Below are 20,021 nucleotides of genomic sequence, written 5' to 3' on the forward strand. Positions count from 1 at the left end.
CCAAGTCTCTCTCTCCTTCCCACCCCGGGATGCTAGAGCCCTCTACCTGGATGGCCAATCAGCTGCACAGGCAGAGAAAGGAGAGGACGCCAGCATTCCACCCTCTCCATTGGCCACTAATGGAGGATGTGAGGGGCTGGCAGCAACATGAGCAGGGATGGAGAAGAGCACACAGCCTCACTTGGGGCAAGGGGAGCAGTGGCTGTCCCAGTCTGACTGGCAGTGACAGAGTATGCTTGGCAGGCGATTTGGTGGGAACATCTTGCCAGTTTCTGAACTGAGTGGGTTCCTATGCAGACATTGCAATCTCAGAAGGTTCCCCTGTCACGGGTTGGGGCATTGGGCCAGTGAGAATATTTACTTCCTTACTCTCACTGACCAAGAGACTATAAATGCTGTACAAATACACAGGTAATAAAATACAAATGTTGTAAAAAAAATTCCAACATCTAACCTTAAAAAATTGCATTTATTTTATGAAGTGGAAAATTGTCTAGAAAAATTTATAAATGAGTGTATTTCAGTATTTTATTGAGATGTAATCTGCATAGGGGTAGGCAAAAGTAGGTTTATAATTGTATGGAAAACAAATAACAATGCAAGAATAAACTCTGGCAGAATATAACTGTTACACATTCTGAAGCTACTGAGTGACTTACCCCACCATGTCCGGGGGTTTTTGAGCAAGTAGCACACCAATTCCAAGATCACCTAGACTGTAGTTGATTAGTTCAATAATTCTGATCAGAATGATTTGGGAACCATTGTGATATGCTGTATATCATAACTGTGTTAGTTTCTGGTGTTTTGAGTTGTTTTCACACCCCGATGAAAAAGCCTAGGTAGTGTAAAGAAATGTTCCTCCCCACTTAGGTTGAACCAAGAAAATAACTTAGGTCACATCATCCACTGTGACAACTCCTGCCGCCCTGCTTTTTTCCCCCTCAGCCTAGAACTCTAGGTCTTCTCCAGAAATACTAGGAATAATTGCAGTATTTTACCACTCCACTTAGTGAAATTAGGGTATAGTGTTAAGAAGTACAAAAAAAAAATTGTGACAAGCCAACAGAAAGGAACCTGATTTCAAAATATTATTCAAGATAAAATGGTGTAAAAAAATTAGATGCCTATTTTGGTTGATTCCTTTTCTTTCTTGGCAAAATACAAAATTGAGCCCTGGCTGTAGTGGCTCAGTGGACTGAGTGCTGGCCTGTGAACTGAAGGGTCACTGGTCTGATTCCCAGTCAGGGCACAGGCCTGGGTTGCAGGCCAGGTCCCCAGTAGGGGGCATGTGAGAGGCAACCACACACTGATGTTTTTCTTCCTCTCTTCCCCTCGAGAATACAACGGATATGTAGCGAAGCTGTAGGGATTTTTACCAGACTGTATCTGTAGAAGTGCTTAATTCAGTTAACTTGAGTATTAAGTGTAATATATTACTTTATTAGACTCATCAGATCTAAGGAGGAATTTGAGATACTCTGATCCTATATAGAGATTAAAAAATCATGTACAGTGAGTTAATTGATTTAACCAAACGCTGCACAGCATGAGTGCCAGAACTAGAACTTAGTATCTGACACCTAGTCTAGTGTCTTTTTCAATTTTCTTCATCTGCCCCTAAAGATGTTCCTACAATTCCAAGTAAAAGCTAATTGTGATATGCATGTTTTAACTTTTGCAAGTTACAATGAAATGTAAAGTGAGATGTTGAGCCACACTCCCTAATGAAAAATATTTTAAATGAAGATATTACCTAAAGTCTTAAATTTGTGGCAGTACTTTTAATTAGTAAATTTAAGTATTGTATTTAGGGTTTAACCTTTTTTTTTTGTCTCAAATAGAAAATGGTGAACACTTTTGGAATGGTTCAATGTAAAAACTAATTTTCTAGAGTTTAATATATAAAAATGTCGATTTTTTTTTAAGGAAGAGGAAGAAGGTGAAACCTTTGAATTGAGCAAGGAATATGAAGAATTAATCAAATTGAAAAGGAGTGGCTCTATTCAAGCCAAAAATCTAAAAAGCAAGTTTGAAAAAATTGGACAATTGTCTGAAAAAGAAATACAGAAAAAGATAGAAGAAGAACGAGCAAGAAGGAGAGCTATTGACCTTGAAATTAAAGAGCGAGAAGCAGAAAACTTTCATGAGGTATACTATTTTACATTTAACAGTCATGGTACAGTAATGATAATGTGTAACACTGAAATAAGTTTTGGTACTTAAAATTAACCATAGGTGTATGTAATAATTTGGGAACTAAGTAGCAAAAGCACATTAAGATCTTGAGACTGAACTATTTCCCCATTCTACCATTGTTTCATACTTGTATTAAAGACAATAGTGAATGCCACGTTTCACTCTGGGCGGGGGGGGGGGGGGGGTTCAAAGTATTTACTGGCACACCTTTTAGTTGAATTAGTAGAACCAGTGTATATGAGTTAAATTCCAGCTATTATTCACACTTTATTTAAAGATAAGCCCATCAACCCTATATGACCTGCCTAGTCATGCAGTAACTTAATGGCAGAGCTTAAAATTGAACTCAAATAACATGAATTTAAAGTACCTCCAAATGTAAAATGAGGCAATCACTAAATGACCTGTAATATAATGTCCCTTCGAGTTTGAGGACTAGTTCCATGATTATGAATATTGGTTTAAATAAGATCTGGAATACTTTTCTGCCAGAATTGCCATGTTGTAATATTTAACAGCATTTAACCAATATGCTTCTAATAACCCATTTTCATCAAATATTCAACTAGTAAAACAGGTGTGGGAAGTTGGAAGGGTCTTCAAAGAGATTGTGAATTTAAAGGAAATTATGTCCAAATTCTTGACTCTAAGCAACTCATTGAGACAAGCAGAGTGCTAAAACAGCGAATGAGTATGCAGTGAGTTGACCATGGAAGGTCATAGATGCCATGTTAAAGAACTTTCATTGGGGTGCATCGAAGGGATTTTAAAAACATGGAGTGCTATCAAGTTGGCATTTTTATAGCTAGATCATGCTGAATCTCAAGATGGTTTTAGATTCATGCATTAAAAACAGGTACTGAAGTCAGGTGAAAGGCAGGAGCTAAGAATATTTGAAAAGTATCGAGGTGATAAAGCCATCTTCAGAGTCTAATAGTTTGAAGATGAATGCTAAAACTCTGGAGAATATGAACACTTAATGGATGTTTGGCTGTAAGATCTGTTGATTCTCTTTAGAAAGATGTGTCATAGTAGGTAAAGCAAAGTTCCATAAGCATGTACTTGATTCCCAAGCCTCCCCCGCTTTTATTTTGGTTGAAGGTAGTGAAACCTCAGAGCAGTAATACCTAGCCCTATAAAATATGGAAGGTAGGAATAAAAGAAATGAGGCAGTGACTTGTTTTATTGCTATTATTGGCTCTTCTTTGCGTAAAAGGATATGAGAATAGGACATGGTTGATTTATAGCCCATGAGGATGTCCTAAATGGTGCTCCTTGTGATGGATGTTGACACTCCTCTGATCATATCCCTATAGATTAACGGTCATTGAGATATCCTTTAAAATCTTGTGTTGGCATAGTTTTGGCAATCAACTCCTAGAATAGGACCCAAACTCACCCCATCTGACCTTATGTCTACTTTTTCCTTAGAAAATGTCAATGTCGCCTGTTTATGTTCAACATCTTTCAAGAACTCATTCACGTAACCTTCCCTAATCAAAGAATCCCATTTCAGTTCAGGTTAAGCTATCACTCTTAACCTGTACCACTCATCTGGTACTTACTAATTATACTGTCTTTAATATTCACATGTTGGGAGTATTGATGTCCTATTAAGAGTGCACCTAGAGAGTAAGTTATTTTTACTATGATTCTCTTAAGGAGATTGATTTCCTGTAAACACTTTTTAACCTGGCTTTTCAGGGATTGGCAACAATTGTACTAAATAACAGACGTTTCATAACTTTTTCCCCAATTAGCCTAAGAGGAATTCTTATCATTAACATCTATTTTTGTAGTCTCTTTATGACACATATAATAAAATTTACCCACTAGGTATCAGGCTGCATTTGATGCTTAGGATTTTCTGACATTAAAAAAAAAAAATCTAATTACAAGAAAACTATCCAACTTATTCTAATTCCTCCCTCTAAATTCATTGGAACTGAGGTGCATTATCTCAAACTCATGTAAAACATTCATGTATTAAGATTTTTATTATTACAGGCACCTATTTTATAGCTTGTTTCAAACTTTAGTTGGATGTGGAACCCTGAAGCAATTTCCTCATTCTGTACTGTAGAAATAGTGACATCTCCAGACAGACCCACAGAAAACCTAAGCGGTTTTGACACTGTCCAATAAGACTAAAGTACTTTAGAAACCATGAATTAACAAGCTCTGTATGAGACCACTCTACTAGAACTCTCTAAGGCCATCAGATGGTTGAAACTGCTCTCACTCTCAATTGTAATTATTTCCAGTTCCCAATTCTTACCCCTAGGTGACTCATAACCATTCTTCATCCCAGTGATTTCCCCTAGTCTGCCACTGCCTCTCAAGTTACTCTCCCACTTATTCTACCTGCACTATTCTCTGCCATTTGATCAATAAATTTATTAGATGGAATTCATCTAAAAGACACAATAATTAACTGAGTAAAATGACAAAAAAAACTATGGCGTGGAAAGGGAGTCCTCTGTTAGAATATATAGTATCCCCACCCCTTTCTGTTACTCAGTACTGTCAAGCACTGATGCTTGGGCAATAGACACTGGGACTCCATGGATACTGTATGGCCTTTACATTGGGAGAAAAGTATTCTAATTATTAAAGAGAAGGTTTCACAAATAAAACTTTTATCTTTCCCGAACTAAAGCATAGTGAAAATCTCAAGACTGTAGTGTGGCACAGATGTGCATACAAAATGTTAATTATTTTGTGCCTACAAATGACAACTTCAGAACTATTAACACTTTAGTTCTTAGTGGTTTGGGGAAAACAAGTGTTTCTTTTTCTTGGCCCACTTTTGTAAAGGAAGAAGATGTTGATGTCAAGCCTGCAAAAAGAAGTGAGGCTCCATTTACTCATAAAGTGAATATGAAAGCTAGATTTGAACAAATGGCTAAGGCAAGAGAAGAAGAAGAACAAAGAAGAATTGAAGAACAAAAGTTACTACGTATGCAGTTTGAACAGAAGGAAATTGATGCAGCACTACAGAAGGTACCAGGCAAACATATACTTTATTTTTCAAAAATGGTCTTAAAAACCATAGTTGTGAGGGATTAAAAAACCCCATTTTATTAAGTCACTGAAATGTTTTGTAAACATTTCATACTCTATTTTTACTGTACCTTTCCTATGTTTAGATGCTTACATATTCAAATACCAGTTACAAATGCCTACAGTATTCAGTACAGTAACCTGCTATACAAGTTTGTACCTTAGGAGCAATAGGTTATACCATCTACGTTTGTGTAAGTGTACTCTAAGATGTTTACACAATAACCAAATCACCTGATGATGCATTTCTCAGAACATACCCCGATGTTAAGTGGTGCACAATCATACTACATGCTCTTTACTCTGGGGGAAAAATACATTTACCTTCAAGACTCATTAAACCACTGTCCAGAAAATGCTGTTATAGTGTAAATGATAACTTGAATGCACTTATTTTAATATAGAAAAGAGAAGAGGAGGAAGAAGAAGAGGGTAACATCATGAATGGCTCCACTACTGAAGATGAAGAGCAAACCAGATCAGGAGCTCCGTGGTTCAAGAAGCCACTAAAAAACGTATCCGTTGTAGATAGTGAGCCTGTCAGATTTACGGTTAAAGTAACAGGAGAACCGAAACCAGAAATTACATGGTGGTTTGAAGGAGAAATGTTGCAGGATGGAGAAGACTATCAATATATTGAAAGAGGAGAAACTTACTGCCTTTATTTACCAGAAACTTTCCCAGAAGATGAAGGAGAGTATATGTGTAAAGCGGTCAACAATAAAGGCTCTGCAGCTAGTACCTGTATTCTTACAATTGAAAGTAAGAATTAATCACTCTTTTAATCTAATATTTACATTCTATTTAAAGGTTTTTTTTCCCTTAAAAAAAAAATCCCTTTTCTTCTTCTTTTTTAGCTGACGACTACTAGTTCCCCTTCCCTCTGCCTGGAACTCTCTCTCTCTCTCCGACTTTCTTACTACATCCATCTTTTATGTGGCGGGGCCAAAAAAGGAAACCAGTTGACTTCTTATTCCTTTTCATAACAGTCTTCAAAACACAAGCTCATCTAAAGAACACCTTTTTCCTTTCCAAATGAGTACCAGACTCATCATCATATTAAGCAGAAGTAAATGTGTATTTAACAGGAAAAGGGGGAAATGTACTCAAATGTTGTATCAGATCCTACTATAAAAGCTGTGCATTTCCTGTAAGTTCACAGCAGTATGTTTAAAAATCATAAACACATTATTTTGCATGAAAGAATGCCTTTTATGAGCTATCTACACCTAAACCTAGTCTGAAAGAGATGAGACAGTGAATTGGAACCTATCAATTTGAGTAGGAGTTTTCCCTCAGAGGCACATCATTTTGACTGTTATAGTTTCAGTCTTTCTGAAGCCGATGTATGAGGTGGATGGGGTATATCATTCATGGAGAAAAACACAAAAATTAGAGATTTTTAAGAAACAAATGCCAGAGAAAATTAGATGAAAACCATTGCTGATACACAGTTCTGAGTGTTGAAAATAATATTAAATGTACTTTTCAAATGTGTGTAACATATATTCAGACTTGATGTTGAACCTTGCCTGAACAAGTTATATTTCAATGAGAAACTTTTATTAGTAGTCATACAGGAAAAACCACTTCCAACGTAATTGAAGGTTTCAAGATCTATGAGGATTAGATTAAGGAAAAAAAAGGCAAAATCTTTACGTTTCAATTCTGGCCTTTAAATGAGTTTGTAAATAATTAGCTACCATGTTCTATTATCAAGTTGTTTTATATTTTAATTTTCTGGAAAGTTTTATTTTACAATGTAAACCCATAATAAAGTAACTTCTATATTAAAAAAAAGTCTCAGTATTTTAGAAAAGAGACAAAACACTCCCTTATAATATTAATCAATGTACATTTATTTTTTTATTGAGTAAACCATAACAAGATTACAGCAATCATGTGTACTTTTACATACAATGTCATTAAAGCAAACTCTAAACCACAGTTTGTAAAGTATTCAATTTACCTCAAGTCCAAGCTGCATCTCCCTAAGACACTGTTCCCATCACAGTAGCCATTTTAAGCCAATCTTCTTTTTACACACGGGTAGTTTCTGTAGAGAACACTTTTCTCAGGACGAAAATGCATTGAGCATGCATAAGAAAAAATATATATATGCGCAAATACATATAAGAGTTTCTATAGGGGTATCAATGAAGAAAATAAAACCCTAGGATTTATGTGCTTCCTAGAAGCACCAATTTAAACCAATTAAAAAAATTCCTCAGAAGTTTATACTGTGGCAATAAAACTCAAGTGACTAAACAAAAAATAAGGTTATTTTCAGAGTCAAAATTAACTAGGTATTGTTAAAATACATTTTAAAATGAGGCAGAATTTTCAGAAAATAAAAATACATCCTCACTGATTAGCAATTTCTACACCCCTATTTTAGACATAGATAACTTTGCAGATAGAACCGATTCCTCTGGCAGAGTATTCACACAAATGAAATGTTATCTCTTCTGCATATATTCCTACTTCCCCCTTAAGGAACTCTGCTACTCCTACCCAAACCCACCCATATGAATTAACTACCAAGGTATTTGTCTAAGGATATATTTTACAATGTTTAGAAACAACTAATATTAAATAACTAGTTTTAGTATTAAAACCATTTTCATTAATTAAAAATAAAAGCATACTTCTCATTTCTAAAAGAAACATCAAAACATAAGAATTCTAAGCACCACCACACTAAGGTATCTTGAAAAAAAAAACACATTGTCAAGTTTTTAAGTGCTAAATAAAATAAATCAGTTCAATTTCAATCTAAACTAAACATTGTTTCTAACACTCCTAACATCCACTGCATTCAAACCGACTGGCTCACCTTTTCTGCTTTCCATTTATTGTAAGGTTAAGATTAGCGCCATTAAAAAAAATGCTTGCAGTATCAGTGAAGGCTTATGGTAATGATAAAAAATTCTCGTAAGACAGAAACAATGCCCCAATATCTATTAGCATTCATCTATATATTCTTTTGTAAAAATGCAAACTACAGCTAACCCCATCTTGACAAGCTCTTAAAGTTCAAAGAGCTCCTTCATATCATCAATCTTAACATACCTATCATTGACTATCAAAACACATACACACACACACACACAAATGTGGTGCAAACTACATAACTTATGAAACTTAACAGTTCATGGAACATTTAAGAGCAAGTGAATAGCACTTAAAAATGAAGTGATCAAAAGCAGGTACATTACACCCTATACCATATTATGTATGGGAATACATTTCATATTTCTCAATTATGATTCGCCAATTTTACCTTCTACATTGAGCCCTTCTATGGTCCATGCTCATCGGCTCACCAATGGCATACACTCAAAGGATTCCTCTTTATGGGTAACTATCTCAGGACCTGATTTTATGAGCTATGATTTGGTGCTTGCAGCATCTTCAGCACTGTGTGTGAAAATGAAGGCAGTATTTTTGAATATTTTTCTTTGTTGTAGAGATAAGCAGGAGTTTTAAAAGGATCAGCACATTTTAGAAATTGAATAAACAAAATTGATACGATGCTGCTTTAAAACATTCATCTTAACTCAAAATATGTACCAGTTAAAATCATCTATAAGAACACACAAACATTTTAAACTGGCAAAAAGAAAAAAAAAAAATGAAATAAATTCAGCGTCAGTTATTAAAGTATTATAAATCAGAAAAATACTGGTTGCTATACAGATTATGAAAAGTTATTTGCTATACAGTTAACATTTCACTGATGCACATGCCTTTTATCAAAACATACTGCCAGTATTCTTTATAATTTTTTCCTTTTTCAGTGTATATAAAAGTTATAAAACCCGAATTGTCTAAAAAGGAGTCACAATAAAACTCTCACCCATAATGTCCTTACTGAATCTAGTTCAAGAATAAGAAAAAAACAGACTCCATTTCTTTGGAGGGAAAAGAAAATGTCCTGTCAATCTTAAACAGATTGTGAAGGCTGTTGAAGTTTCTGACCAAGTGACTTCCTAAATCTTAAAATCTATGTAATTGTCCTTTCTTAATTTTAACAATTCTACTATATTTGGGAAAAGATTACAAAAAGTTTGGATGTAGTTCAATTACAGCAGCAATCCACTCATTTCTTTCATTTTAATAAAAAAATTAAAAGAAAAAAAAAAACATTACCCAGAAATGTAAACAGTTGTTTTAACAACTTACAGACTTTCCACTGAAATAGTAGCATAAATAAACAAAATACACTTTGGGGAAGCAGTAGCAGATTGCTCTTGAATACACAACCACAAAAACCTCACAGGGACAACATTAATGTACTGAAATATTTATTTATATATGTCCTTAGGTTGTGCTTACCTGTTGCTTTTTGCAGCAGAACCTAAGGTGGAAGGTCTGGGAAGGCACTGTGAAGCATAAATAATTGCACTGTTTGCAATTAATAAAGATTTTAAACCTTAAATGAATCAAAATCAACAGCCTCCAATTTGTGAGTTATGATACTGAATCCAACTGAACTATTTCTTCAGTTTAATTAATAAAGGTACCACTTTCCTAAAAGGTCATCTATAAAACAGTATCATGCAAAATACTGAAATTGTTCATGTCAATACCCTACTCTTTAAAGATAACAGATAACTAACTCCTTAACTGTAAAGCTTCAAACTAGAACTACATATCCATATCTACGTAAGGGTAAGGGAAGTCACTCTAAGTTCTACAAAACAATCAAAAACATTTCAAATTATCCACAATGAACTGTACTGCTAATTTTCTACTCTAGGTAATCTCAGCATTAATCTTCTTGTACATCTTCCTTTACAGTATATTCAAAACAACAAATGGTGCTCCCCCTCAATGAAAGAATAAATATTTATGAAATGGTGTTATAACTGCTACATTGCTTTAAATATTTGCAAACTGAAAACCACTTCTGTCTGATACATTTCAACTCTTTCATTATTAATATATAAAATATGCATATTTCACACTGAAAAACAATATATTTAAGGAGCACCAATGAGTAATACTATTCAACTTTGTTAATGATCAATTTTCTTTAGCTATAGCTAAAGCATATAAAAAATACTTACCCATTAAGCTCACTTTAAAAAAAAAAACAGACCTATGTATTATTCTATGTTAAATTAAGAAGCAGTTATGGTTTTCCAAGATATCAGCACTGTATTCCAACATAATATTCACACAAAGTATGGCATTTACATTATGTGGAACATTGACAAAAAGATACTGTTGCAGTTCATCAATTTGTCATTCTGATGTACTTACAGTGCAATGCTCCTTGAAGGAACACAATCAAGGATGATACACAGCACAGTCCTCCTCACCCCTACAGAGCTAGTTCTATACTGGCTGGATCAAACCTGCACTTCAACAGACAATGGCAAGACAGACTGTATTTGCATGTAGTCTAATATATTAATATGCAAAGAGCCAACAAATATGCAGAGTAAAACAATGGATTTCAACAAAATATCAGAACTTCAGCATGAGTGTTAGAGTTATAAAATGATTTCAAATACATAAAAAAATTAAGTTGATTCAATGACTGGACTTGTGCATTTACAAAACAAAGCTTATCTATACTGCAAAAAGAAAAATAAAGAAAAGAAAAAAGCTCGAACATTTCCATACGCCAATAGTATTTCAATGGCAGATGCATTGTAGCTATTATACTTTTTGCATACTATTCACTTTTCTACCCTAAGTTTAGGAAGAAACATACTAATATCGTATACATTGAAAGACTTGCTTTACATGAAAGAACTGTTCTTATTAAGCTACTCATATTCACTATCTGAAAACTGTTTAAAATTAGTTATGCTGAAACAGTCTTGGAAATCAAGTAATTATCAAATTAAGAACAGAAAGGTTAACTGTTATAGCAGCAGTACAGGTCTGAAACAGTGGCCATGTATAAAAGGAAATTTCACTGTTAATGCAATGGAAGTATGCCAAAAGATCATTGTACACACATGCAGTTTTTAACCAAACAGAAGGAAAAAAATGAAGATATCAGGATTACTTGTGCTGAAACAGCCAAATATAATAAATGGAAAAGAGTCTCCAATCTATTTCTATACTGCAAGGGGGAAAAAACATGCCAGTGTTTAAAAATTCAATTAATAGTTCATGGGGAAAGCTTATATATTTGTGTTTATGTATCTTATCATTGCTAAGAAATTATGAATCCTTCAAATACCCACATATCCAACTTACCGACACAGGAGGTTTCATATCATTTATTGTAAAGCACAAAACAGGCATTTTAAAAGTGAAAGTATACATTGAAAAAGTACATTTATATCACAAAGCATTGACCACATAATAGTTGCAAATACATTTGCTGGAATGTGTACATCTACACTAAATACTAAAAACAAACCAATTTTCATTTCTACACAGAAATATTAACCTCCTATCAGTAGTGATAGATATTTTTGTACATTTTCAAAAAAAAAAAAAAAAAAAAACACTATTTTAAACCAAAAACAAAATTAAGATCTTCATCAAGTCGTCTGCATCCATATATTTAACAAAGGTATTTTTCCCCCACACAATGAAGCAAATACTGTATTGTCCACTTCTTATTATTGGCCCTGTGCAGAAGAGATACATAAGAAATACACAAAAAGTTAAAGAAAATCCTTTAAATGGAGCTAACTCAGGAGTGAATCCTTTAAGAAAGAAAAACTGGTTAATATAAATGGTGGTGGCTTCTTGCATGATTTGCAAATCCCTGGGGGAAAAAAATTTATTTTTAAAATGAAAGGCATTATACAAATATTCAGCACTCAGATGCCAGAAAGCATTATTAAAAAAAACCAAAAACCCAAACAGTATATGACAGTCCTTCATTTAGTTATACTTTGCCATATTTAAATGAAAAAGGCAAACATAATCCCAAACAGACATGACAGTAAACATGCAGAAAACATGATTGGAGTTTTTAACATATCAGCAAATTTATTATACCTGAGGTGCTGGAGGATGCTGTGGCATTCCCTGGGGACTTGTCTGGGCATAGTAGGCTGCTTGCTGTCTGTAGTACTCAGCCCAGGCTGCACTATAATCTGGCTGACCACCTGGTGGAGCACCAGTAGGAGCAGGAACTGCCTGACCTTTGAAAAAAACAGAACACTTTGTTTTACAAATTAAAAGCCTAAATTAAAAGCAGCTCATTTCTAGTAAAGACAAGACCTTGCTTCTTGTAAGACTCCTGCCAAGCCTTTGAATAATCCTGTGTCTGCCCTTGCTGACCTAAAAAAAGCCCTGTTCAATTTTAATACAAAATTTTATCTACTGTAAGTACAGTTGATAAAGACAAAAATCAGAGGATCAAAATGGCTTCTGTTTTAAGTATTCACTAGTGTCAGAAAACAACTCTGTAATTAAAAAAAAAAATTTAGAATGTTTGTTTTTTTTTGCCTTACCCTACTTATTGCTATTAGAAACAAAAACCATCCACCATCCATAGTTTTAACTAACAAGGGTAAAAATGTAGGCATAATGTAACTATTAATGTTCTAAATTGAGTTTGAAAAGTACCTCATGGCCAGCTATAATTTTTTTTTAAACATTCATGATTCATGTAAGCAGTCTATGGTTCCCTCGCAGTGATTAGTGGACTGGAGGGCATTATTTTTTTGATCTCTTATTCATTTGGATATGCTACAGTACAGGTTTTATATAAAATGCAAATCCTCAATAGAGAAAAAATATTTTTTAAGGAACCAAATAATCCACTTAAAAGCTATTACTTAAAGACTATTATTTTAAGATCTGGCTAAGATTTCTGTTTCCTGATTAGTAACCTATAAACTATGTACATAAGACTAACCTTTAAGAAACTCTGTAATAAGATGTTTAAAGTTTTAATACAGTGTGTTCAAATTACAACACAATTTTATTAAAAATAGTCTTATGAAGGGAATAAAGAACAATTACCGAAGAGGTCCTAAGCAACAAAATCAATGAAACAAAATTCAAGAGCTTTCATGAGCAGGTATTTTTACTAGGTAGGGCAACTTTTCTGAAGAGACTGAAGAAACATAACCACCAAATGTAGTGCATGAACCTTAGACAAGCTCCAGATTTAAACAAAATTCCTACACACTAATAGCTACAAGAAACACTTTTTTGACAACCAGGAAAAATAAATATGGTCTGTGTGTTCCTATTATTGAAATAACTTATTTAGAGCAAACAGTCTGCAACTTACTTTGAAATGGCTCAGGAACAAAAAACATGCACACACACAAAATACCTATGGCAAACTTTAAAAAAAATGGTGAATGTGGTAGAAAATATAAATGAGTACTTGGTGTTCTGCTTTTCCGATTTTTCTAAAGGCATAAAAATTTTTGAAATAAAAAATTGGGGAGAAAGAAAACATTCAAATATCCACGTGAAAAAGAAACACATGGTAGGCTATCAAATATTTGGCTTTCCAATGAAGCCATCTTAAGGAAAAAAAAACTTATCTCATTCCTCAGATCTGAATGGTAAATGTAATTCATTTTTGTCCTGCAGAAAGTAGGGAAAGAACTCTTCCTATCTATTCTAATTATGATTTAGCTGTCCCTTAGTCTCTTGTACCCCTCTGCCGTTTTTTGGGTATGTCCTTAACTTGCTCCCCCTTTATTCTTTTCCTCAGTTCAAAAAAATATTTTGATGTTATATAATGTAGTTTATCACTCAATATTCACATATAGCTTCACAATATATAGTTTTATTTTAACCTAATTTCATTTAACAGGTAAGACTTGCTCTACAATTCATTTGTAACATTCTATTATAGCCCAAGAGCCAGCCTTGAACAGATTTTCACTCTCACTTATCTCTATACACCAGCATTGTTCCCCAAACTACTCTCTCCCCACTTTTAAGCTTGATATACCACATGCTAACAGTTCAAGCCCACCATATCAGTCCTTAACATTATAAAGGCCTTTCTCAGGTCAAACTTTTTTCCAAAATGCCTTCACTTACGATCTTCTAAATAGGAACTGACTGTCTACTTTGAAAACCTGTTTGTTCTCTTTAGAATGTTATTTAAATAGCTTCCTTCATTCTAGCTTCAACAATATCCATACCAACCCCCCACCGGAATGCTGCCATTGCTTATACGACTTAAAATTCCCTTTCTTAACTCTCTAGAATCTCATCCTTAAGAATTTCTCCCCTCAATTCTCTTAAGAGTTAGCCTGGAAATTTAAAATTGTTTCAGAAAGCAAAACTAATTTAAAAAGTTACCCTGCATGTTTCAACAGAGGTTTATTTACTAAGAAGCAACAATGACAAATTTGGTGTTCTTGCTGAAAATTTGGTGACAAATTTTCTATTGACAAGAAAAGCTGAAATTACACTTCAAAAGCTGCAAAAGCCTGCCTCACTTGGTCAAGAGGGCACTAACTGGGAATTGGGACATGCAGAATCCTAGGAAATCCTAGCTCTGCCACAGGAAAGTAAAACTCAGCCTTTCCAAATAAAGGAGTTAGGTTTGGAGATAAATATCTTTGTCCTCTGATATTTCATTCCTTCTTTCATTTCACTTAAAAATCTCAAAGATTGAACTGTTATTAGTTCAATGCTTTAAGGCTTATTTGTGGTTACTCTAAAAAGATCTTAAGGACAAGCAATGCACCTTGTTATTAGAATATTTAAGCAACCCATCATTTACAAAAAGAACTTTAATGGGAAAAAATAAATTGACCTTGTATCTATCATTAAAAATCTGACAATCTAATTTTTCCTGTACGACAACAGGGAATTACTCCACTAGTCCACTTTACTCATAAAATTAACAGCCTGAAATAAGCTGGGTCAAGAAACATATATTAATCAATCTGTTATAGCGTCAAGAATAACATGCAGCCTAACTTTCCCAAAAAGTCATTCTAACAGGAACAATTATTTTTCTTTCTTTAAAAAATCCTTATCACCAGGTATATGTACCTTTATATAAAGATTAATATAATTACCCTTTTGGAAATATTTTTCTGTGGAAAAGGACATTAAAATTTACTTTGAGAATCACAAGTAGACTGTATCTTATGAAAAAATTCTATTATCTGTATACTTTCTTTCTATACCAGTGAAGGGTGGGCAAGTTTATCTGATTAGCTTTCATTTATGACCACTGGCTATGGTATAAGTTGTGTTACTTGTAAATGACCAGGAGCATAAGCATCTGAAAAACAAAATAAAACAAAAAATCCCACTTGTCTGGAAGTAAAATATCACATTCTAAATAGTCTGTGAAAAAGGCAAATTTTGGAGACATGCTTGGGATTTAGATCCTCTTAGAAATCAAAGTCTGATTCCACCACTTAGTTGTGACCTGTTTCTCAGTCTGTAAAGTGTCAGTAAAGATACAGTTCTTTTAATTCACAGCAGTTTATATTAATATTTGCAAAATACTTAATAATTGTATGCTCCACTAGAACTTAACAACCAGAGGGGCAAGATTCCTAGCTGTTATTCCTGCAATCACATTCTAAGTATCTACCGGTCTTCTACAGTTACTAAAAGAAAATGGTCTTTCTAGGTGATTATTTCTCTTCTTCCATACATGTAAATGTTAAAGTAACTTCCTCTGTCACTGTTAAGTTACTTCACTGATTATTTTGGAGCAAAAATACAATATCCCCCCTCATCTACAGTCAACCATGGTTAGAAATATTAAATGGAAAATTCCAGAAATAAACAAACCATGTTTTTAAACTGCACACGGTTCTGGGTAACGTGATGAAATCTAGAGCCATCACACTCCCACCCAGCATGTGAAATATATCCCTTTGTCCAGCATATCCACACTGTATATGCTCCCTGCACCTTAGTCACTTAGTAGCCATCTTAATTATGAGATCAATTGTCACAGTATTTTAAGTGCTTGTATTCAGGTAATCCTTATTTTACTTATATTGTCATTAATTACTGTTGTTAATCTTGTACTGTGCCAAATTTATAAATTAATTTTATCACAGACATGTATGTATAGGAATAAATAGTATATATAAGGTTCAGTACTATCTTTGGTTTCAGTCATCCACTGAGCGTCTTGGAATGTATTGTATCCCCTGTGGATTACGGGGCGATACTACTGTAATATTGCAACCAATTCTTCTCTGCAATTCTAGAATTTAACCTATGCTATTCTGGCTACTAACGTATATATAATTGTCTTTTGACAAAAACGTAGGTAATATTCAATGTTATATGTGCCAGCAGGGAAATTTTGATTTTTAATTAGTAAGTGGTTAACAAATAGGATTTAGAAATAAAAATGTTTCCTTGTTATGCAATCACAAATTTAAGAATTATTATTCAAAATGACCTTGAAATGCCTGGAAGTTGAGTGATTTTGGAATGAATTCTTGCTCAATTACTCTCTTAAGATTTTAAAATTAATGAAAGTCGAAATAAAAACATGATACAAACAAGCTTTATTGATATCTTCAACCTTCTAGGGTGATATTTATGAATATTTCAATTTAATTAATTGTGACTGCATAACAATTTAATGTATAAAAAAAAGAAATGTAGAACGTACCCATTTTCTTGTAGTATTCTTCCCAAGCCTTAGTATAATCAACTGGTCCAGCTGGAGCTGGATTCTGTTGATCTCCTTGTTCAAGAAAAACAAACAAAAAAAGATCAACATTTTAAAAGACAATTTTGACCTTTACCCTCCTATTCCTTGAGTGGGAGAACTGGAAGTGGTCTGCCATTGGGAAGGACGGAGAGAGGGAGGGAGGGGAAGTGCTGCGTGAGTGGTATCCCTGCTGGTGTACACTGGGTTACAGCTTTTGTGGACAGAGAAGATGGTCTATGTATTTGGAAGAGTACTTACATTGAGCATATAAGTAGATTCACTTGTCAAATAAGAAAACATAGCAAGGATACCAGGTCCTTCACCACTTATAAACATTAAAAGGGAAAAAGTAAGAAGAGAACCTTGAAGTGCAAGAATATAATTGTAGGTGATATGACTGTACAGTGTAAAAAAAAAAATATATATGGGTATTTATGTGTTATGTTTATGTAGGAATGCATGTATGTAAATTACATAGCTATGTATGCTGAAAGGAGCTAGAAGAAATGATGCCTCAGTAAACATGCTGAATTTGGTTTCTAAATACCATCATCTACTAAAAGGAATCAGGGCTTCTTGGAAAAGTGGCTGATTCCAGGGCTGGAGACCAGAAAGCACAAAATGAGCATCTTATGCAAGAAAGCAAGAAAGTGCTTAAGAATGACAGGGATGTCAAAAGGATATAGGAACCATCTTGAAGGTACCCCTGACTGGACAAATCTAGGATAATTTGGTAATCAAAATAATAAAGACAGCCTAAAACACAACCTATTGATGGTGAAGGGATTAGCCAAAGAGCATATATACATAATCCATATACACAGAAAACAATGTGGTGATGGCCTGAGGGAAGGGATGAGGGGAATGGAAAAATCTGTGATAGTGTAAACAATAAAAATACAGTAAAAATAAATGAATAAATAAAATACAACCCATCCATTGAATAAAACAGGAATCCATACTGATAGAAACAGGAAGGGAATAAAAGCTCTTCCTCATAGTAAATATATCAAGTAATAAATGTAAAATGAATGAGGGAAACAGAAATTACCATAGCTGTGGCTGAATGAAGCAGGTGTTATTCAATGAAGGTGAAGGCCATGGGTAGAAGTTCAATGAGATACCGAATAGTGGTCTAGTCTCACTGTAACTCTCAAAAAAATATTAATTTGAAAGATAAAAATGAAGATTTTATGGTATAGAAACCTGGCATAAACCGGTATTACCAAGTTATCATAGATACCATCTTGAGGGATGAAAAAGGTCAACATAGGATCACTGATGTAACACACTAAGCACAGCACACATCATCATTTCTGAGGCATTCTTGCCAAACCATTAATAGGACCTTGTGAACATGACCTCATGTTCATGACAAAAGGTTGAAGGGACCTAGATTGATTATCATCCCACAAAACAAATATACTCTTTACAACAGGAAAAAGACAAAATTATTCCTGAGTGATGAGACTAAATAGACCTGACAACTAATAGAAAAACATGTTACTAGATGGGATTCTAGATCAGAATAAAAATTGTTGGGTCAAATGGTGAAGTCTGAATTAAAGACCGTGTACTGGGACAGTGACAACGTATCAATGATTAACTGATGTGGAGGGCTGATGATGGTTATGTTGATTACAGAAAGGTGTATTTAAATGATGGGGCATCATTTCTACAGATTAGTTATAAAATGGTCCTGACAAAGACTAATGATAACTGACATGGTCACCTGATAAAGAGGGTTATGCAGAAAATGGTGGTGTTATTCGTGGATTAAACACTAATAACTAGGTTATCTGGGAATTCTTGTTCTCTAATATATCTTAAAACTGTCATGCAAGTTTGCAAATATTTCAAAGTAACTTATTTTTAAAAAGTTTAAATCTGCTTCCTGAAGGTACAGCTGAATATTAGGAATTTTTAGATATCATACATGCACTTATATATAATTCCAAACACAGGTTTTCAGGTATACATATAAAAAAAAAATTGTTTAGTTACCATAGTTACCTTGTCCATTGGTTTGGGTTGTAGTTGGTGCACCAGCAGGAGCTGCAGGTGGTGGCTGTGCTTGCTGTTGATAATAGTGAGCATAATACGCAGCCCAAGCTGCTGAATTTGGATCAGTTCCTGCCTTAGCTAGAATAAACACAAGTTCAATGTTTGCATCTGCCATCTATCATCTATCTATCTAATCTTTTCCCTCCCACTCCCACCCACACCCTCTGGTAAATATACAGACCCAAAAATTAACTAGACATGAAAAATAGTAAATGGAAACTTTCAAATTCTATTATTTTCACTGTTAACCTTAGCTTTTATAGAAAACTGAGGTTCAGAGATTGTCATTCCTAGGTCCTAGAAAACTAGCTGGTGGCAGAATTGGGATAGGAATAAAGATCTTTTGGCTCCAAATCCAGTGCTTTGTCTCAAAACATCTTGTGTGTGTTTTTTCTTAATCAGTTTTGTCTCAAGCACAACGGTTCTCTGTGGCAAATGACTAAAGAAAGAGATTTCTAGGGACTAACCTGTACAAGGAAGAAACAGTTATTACAGAACTATGAACTCTGTCCTGTCTCGTTTTCAATAAAAAGAGAACTTAAAAATCTTTGAAAAAGAGATTAGCCATATTTCATCTATTTCACAATGATTATCCTAAACATAAACTTGATGTCATAGCCCTACTTGAAATTCATTTATTCCCTAGAGTCCTCAGGATTGTCAAAGATCTTAAGTACAGCATATTATTCAGTATCTTTAATGATCTGGACCCCCTGGATTATCATTTCCATTCCAGCCTCACCTCCCCTCTGTCATTTTTCTAACACTCATGTTCTGGCCACAATAAACTGCTTGTACTTTTCAGAAGTTACCATGCTCACACCTGGGCCTTTGAGCATGTTATGCTTCCTCTGTACTTGATTCATCTTCACAAAAATCAACTAATGCATTAACAAGTTTGAGACCTCTCAGTCAGAAACAGAAATCCTCTTATTGATTCTGTCCTTTAAACTAGAAATATCATATGGTATTATAGGCATATCTTTATTAATTTACATTAATTACATTCAAGAAGAATGTAATTTCCTTAGCCAGAGTAAGCATCTACAATGCAATCTGTTTATAGCCTTTGTCCCAAATGGGCAGCGATTCTCAACTG

The 20,021-nt window shown here is 34.2% G+C and overlaps 2 protein-coding genes across 12 annotated transcripts in view; one reads left to right on the forward strand and one right to left on the reverse strand.

The window, feature by feature from the left end:
• NEXN (nexilin F-actin binding protein) overlaps positions 1-7,062 on the forward strand; it is a 45,572-nt gene extending 38,510 nt beyond the window's left edge. For 2 of the 3 annotated variants that reach the window (XM_054566881.1, XM_054566880.1), the window contains 4 exons: positions 1,930-2,151; positions 5,017-5,202; positions 5,667-6,024; positions 6,120-7,062. In XM_054566881.1, the coding sequence (XP_054422856.1) occupies positions 1,930-2,151; positions 5,017-5,202; positions 5,667-6,024; positions 6,120-6,133 (780 nt within the window). In that variant the 3' untranslated portion in view covers positions 6,134-7,062. Of the gene's footprint in view, positions 1-1,929; positions 2,152-5,016; positions 5,203-5,666; positions 6,036-6,119 lie in introns of those variants that run through there. The other variant, XM_054566882.1, reaches the window with a different exon arrangement.
• A 78-nt stretch (positions 7,063-7,140) lies between these two features.
• FUBP1 (far upstream element binding protein 1) overlaps positions 7,141-20,021 on the reverse strand; it is a 37,035-nt gene continuing 24,154 nt past the window's right edge. For 3 of the 9 annotated variants that reach the window (XM_054566889.1, XM_054566888.1, XM_054566885.1), the window contains 4 exons: positions 18,872-19,000; positions 16,817-16,891; positions 12,238-12,383; positions 10,513-11,861 (listed from right to left, as the gene is read on the reverse strand). In XM_054566889.1, the coding sequence (XP_054422864.1) occupies positions 11,853-11,861; positions 12,238-12,383; positions 16,817-16,891; positions 18,872-19,000 (359 nt within the window). In that variant the 3' untranslated portion in view covers positions 10,513-11,852. Of the gene's footprint in view, positions 8,683-9,600; positions 9,648-10,512; positions 11,862-12,237; positions 12,384-16,816; positions 16,892-18,862; positions 19,001-20,021 lie in introns of those variants that run through there. The other 6 variants (XM_054566887.1, XM_054566886.1, XM_054566883.1 and 3 more) reach the window with 3 other exon arrangements.

The sequence above is a fragment of the Pteronotus mesoamericanus genome, unplaced genomic scaffold, assembly GCF_021234165.1.
Source record: "Pteronotus mesoamericanus isolate MK-2021 breed Mesoamerican mustached bat unplaced genomic scaffold, CSHL_Meso_final contig_181, whole genome shotgun sequence".
Classification (NCBI taxonomy): Eukaryota; Metazoa; Chordata; class Mammalia; order Chiroptera; family Mormoopidae; genus Pteronotus; species Pteronotus mesoamericanus.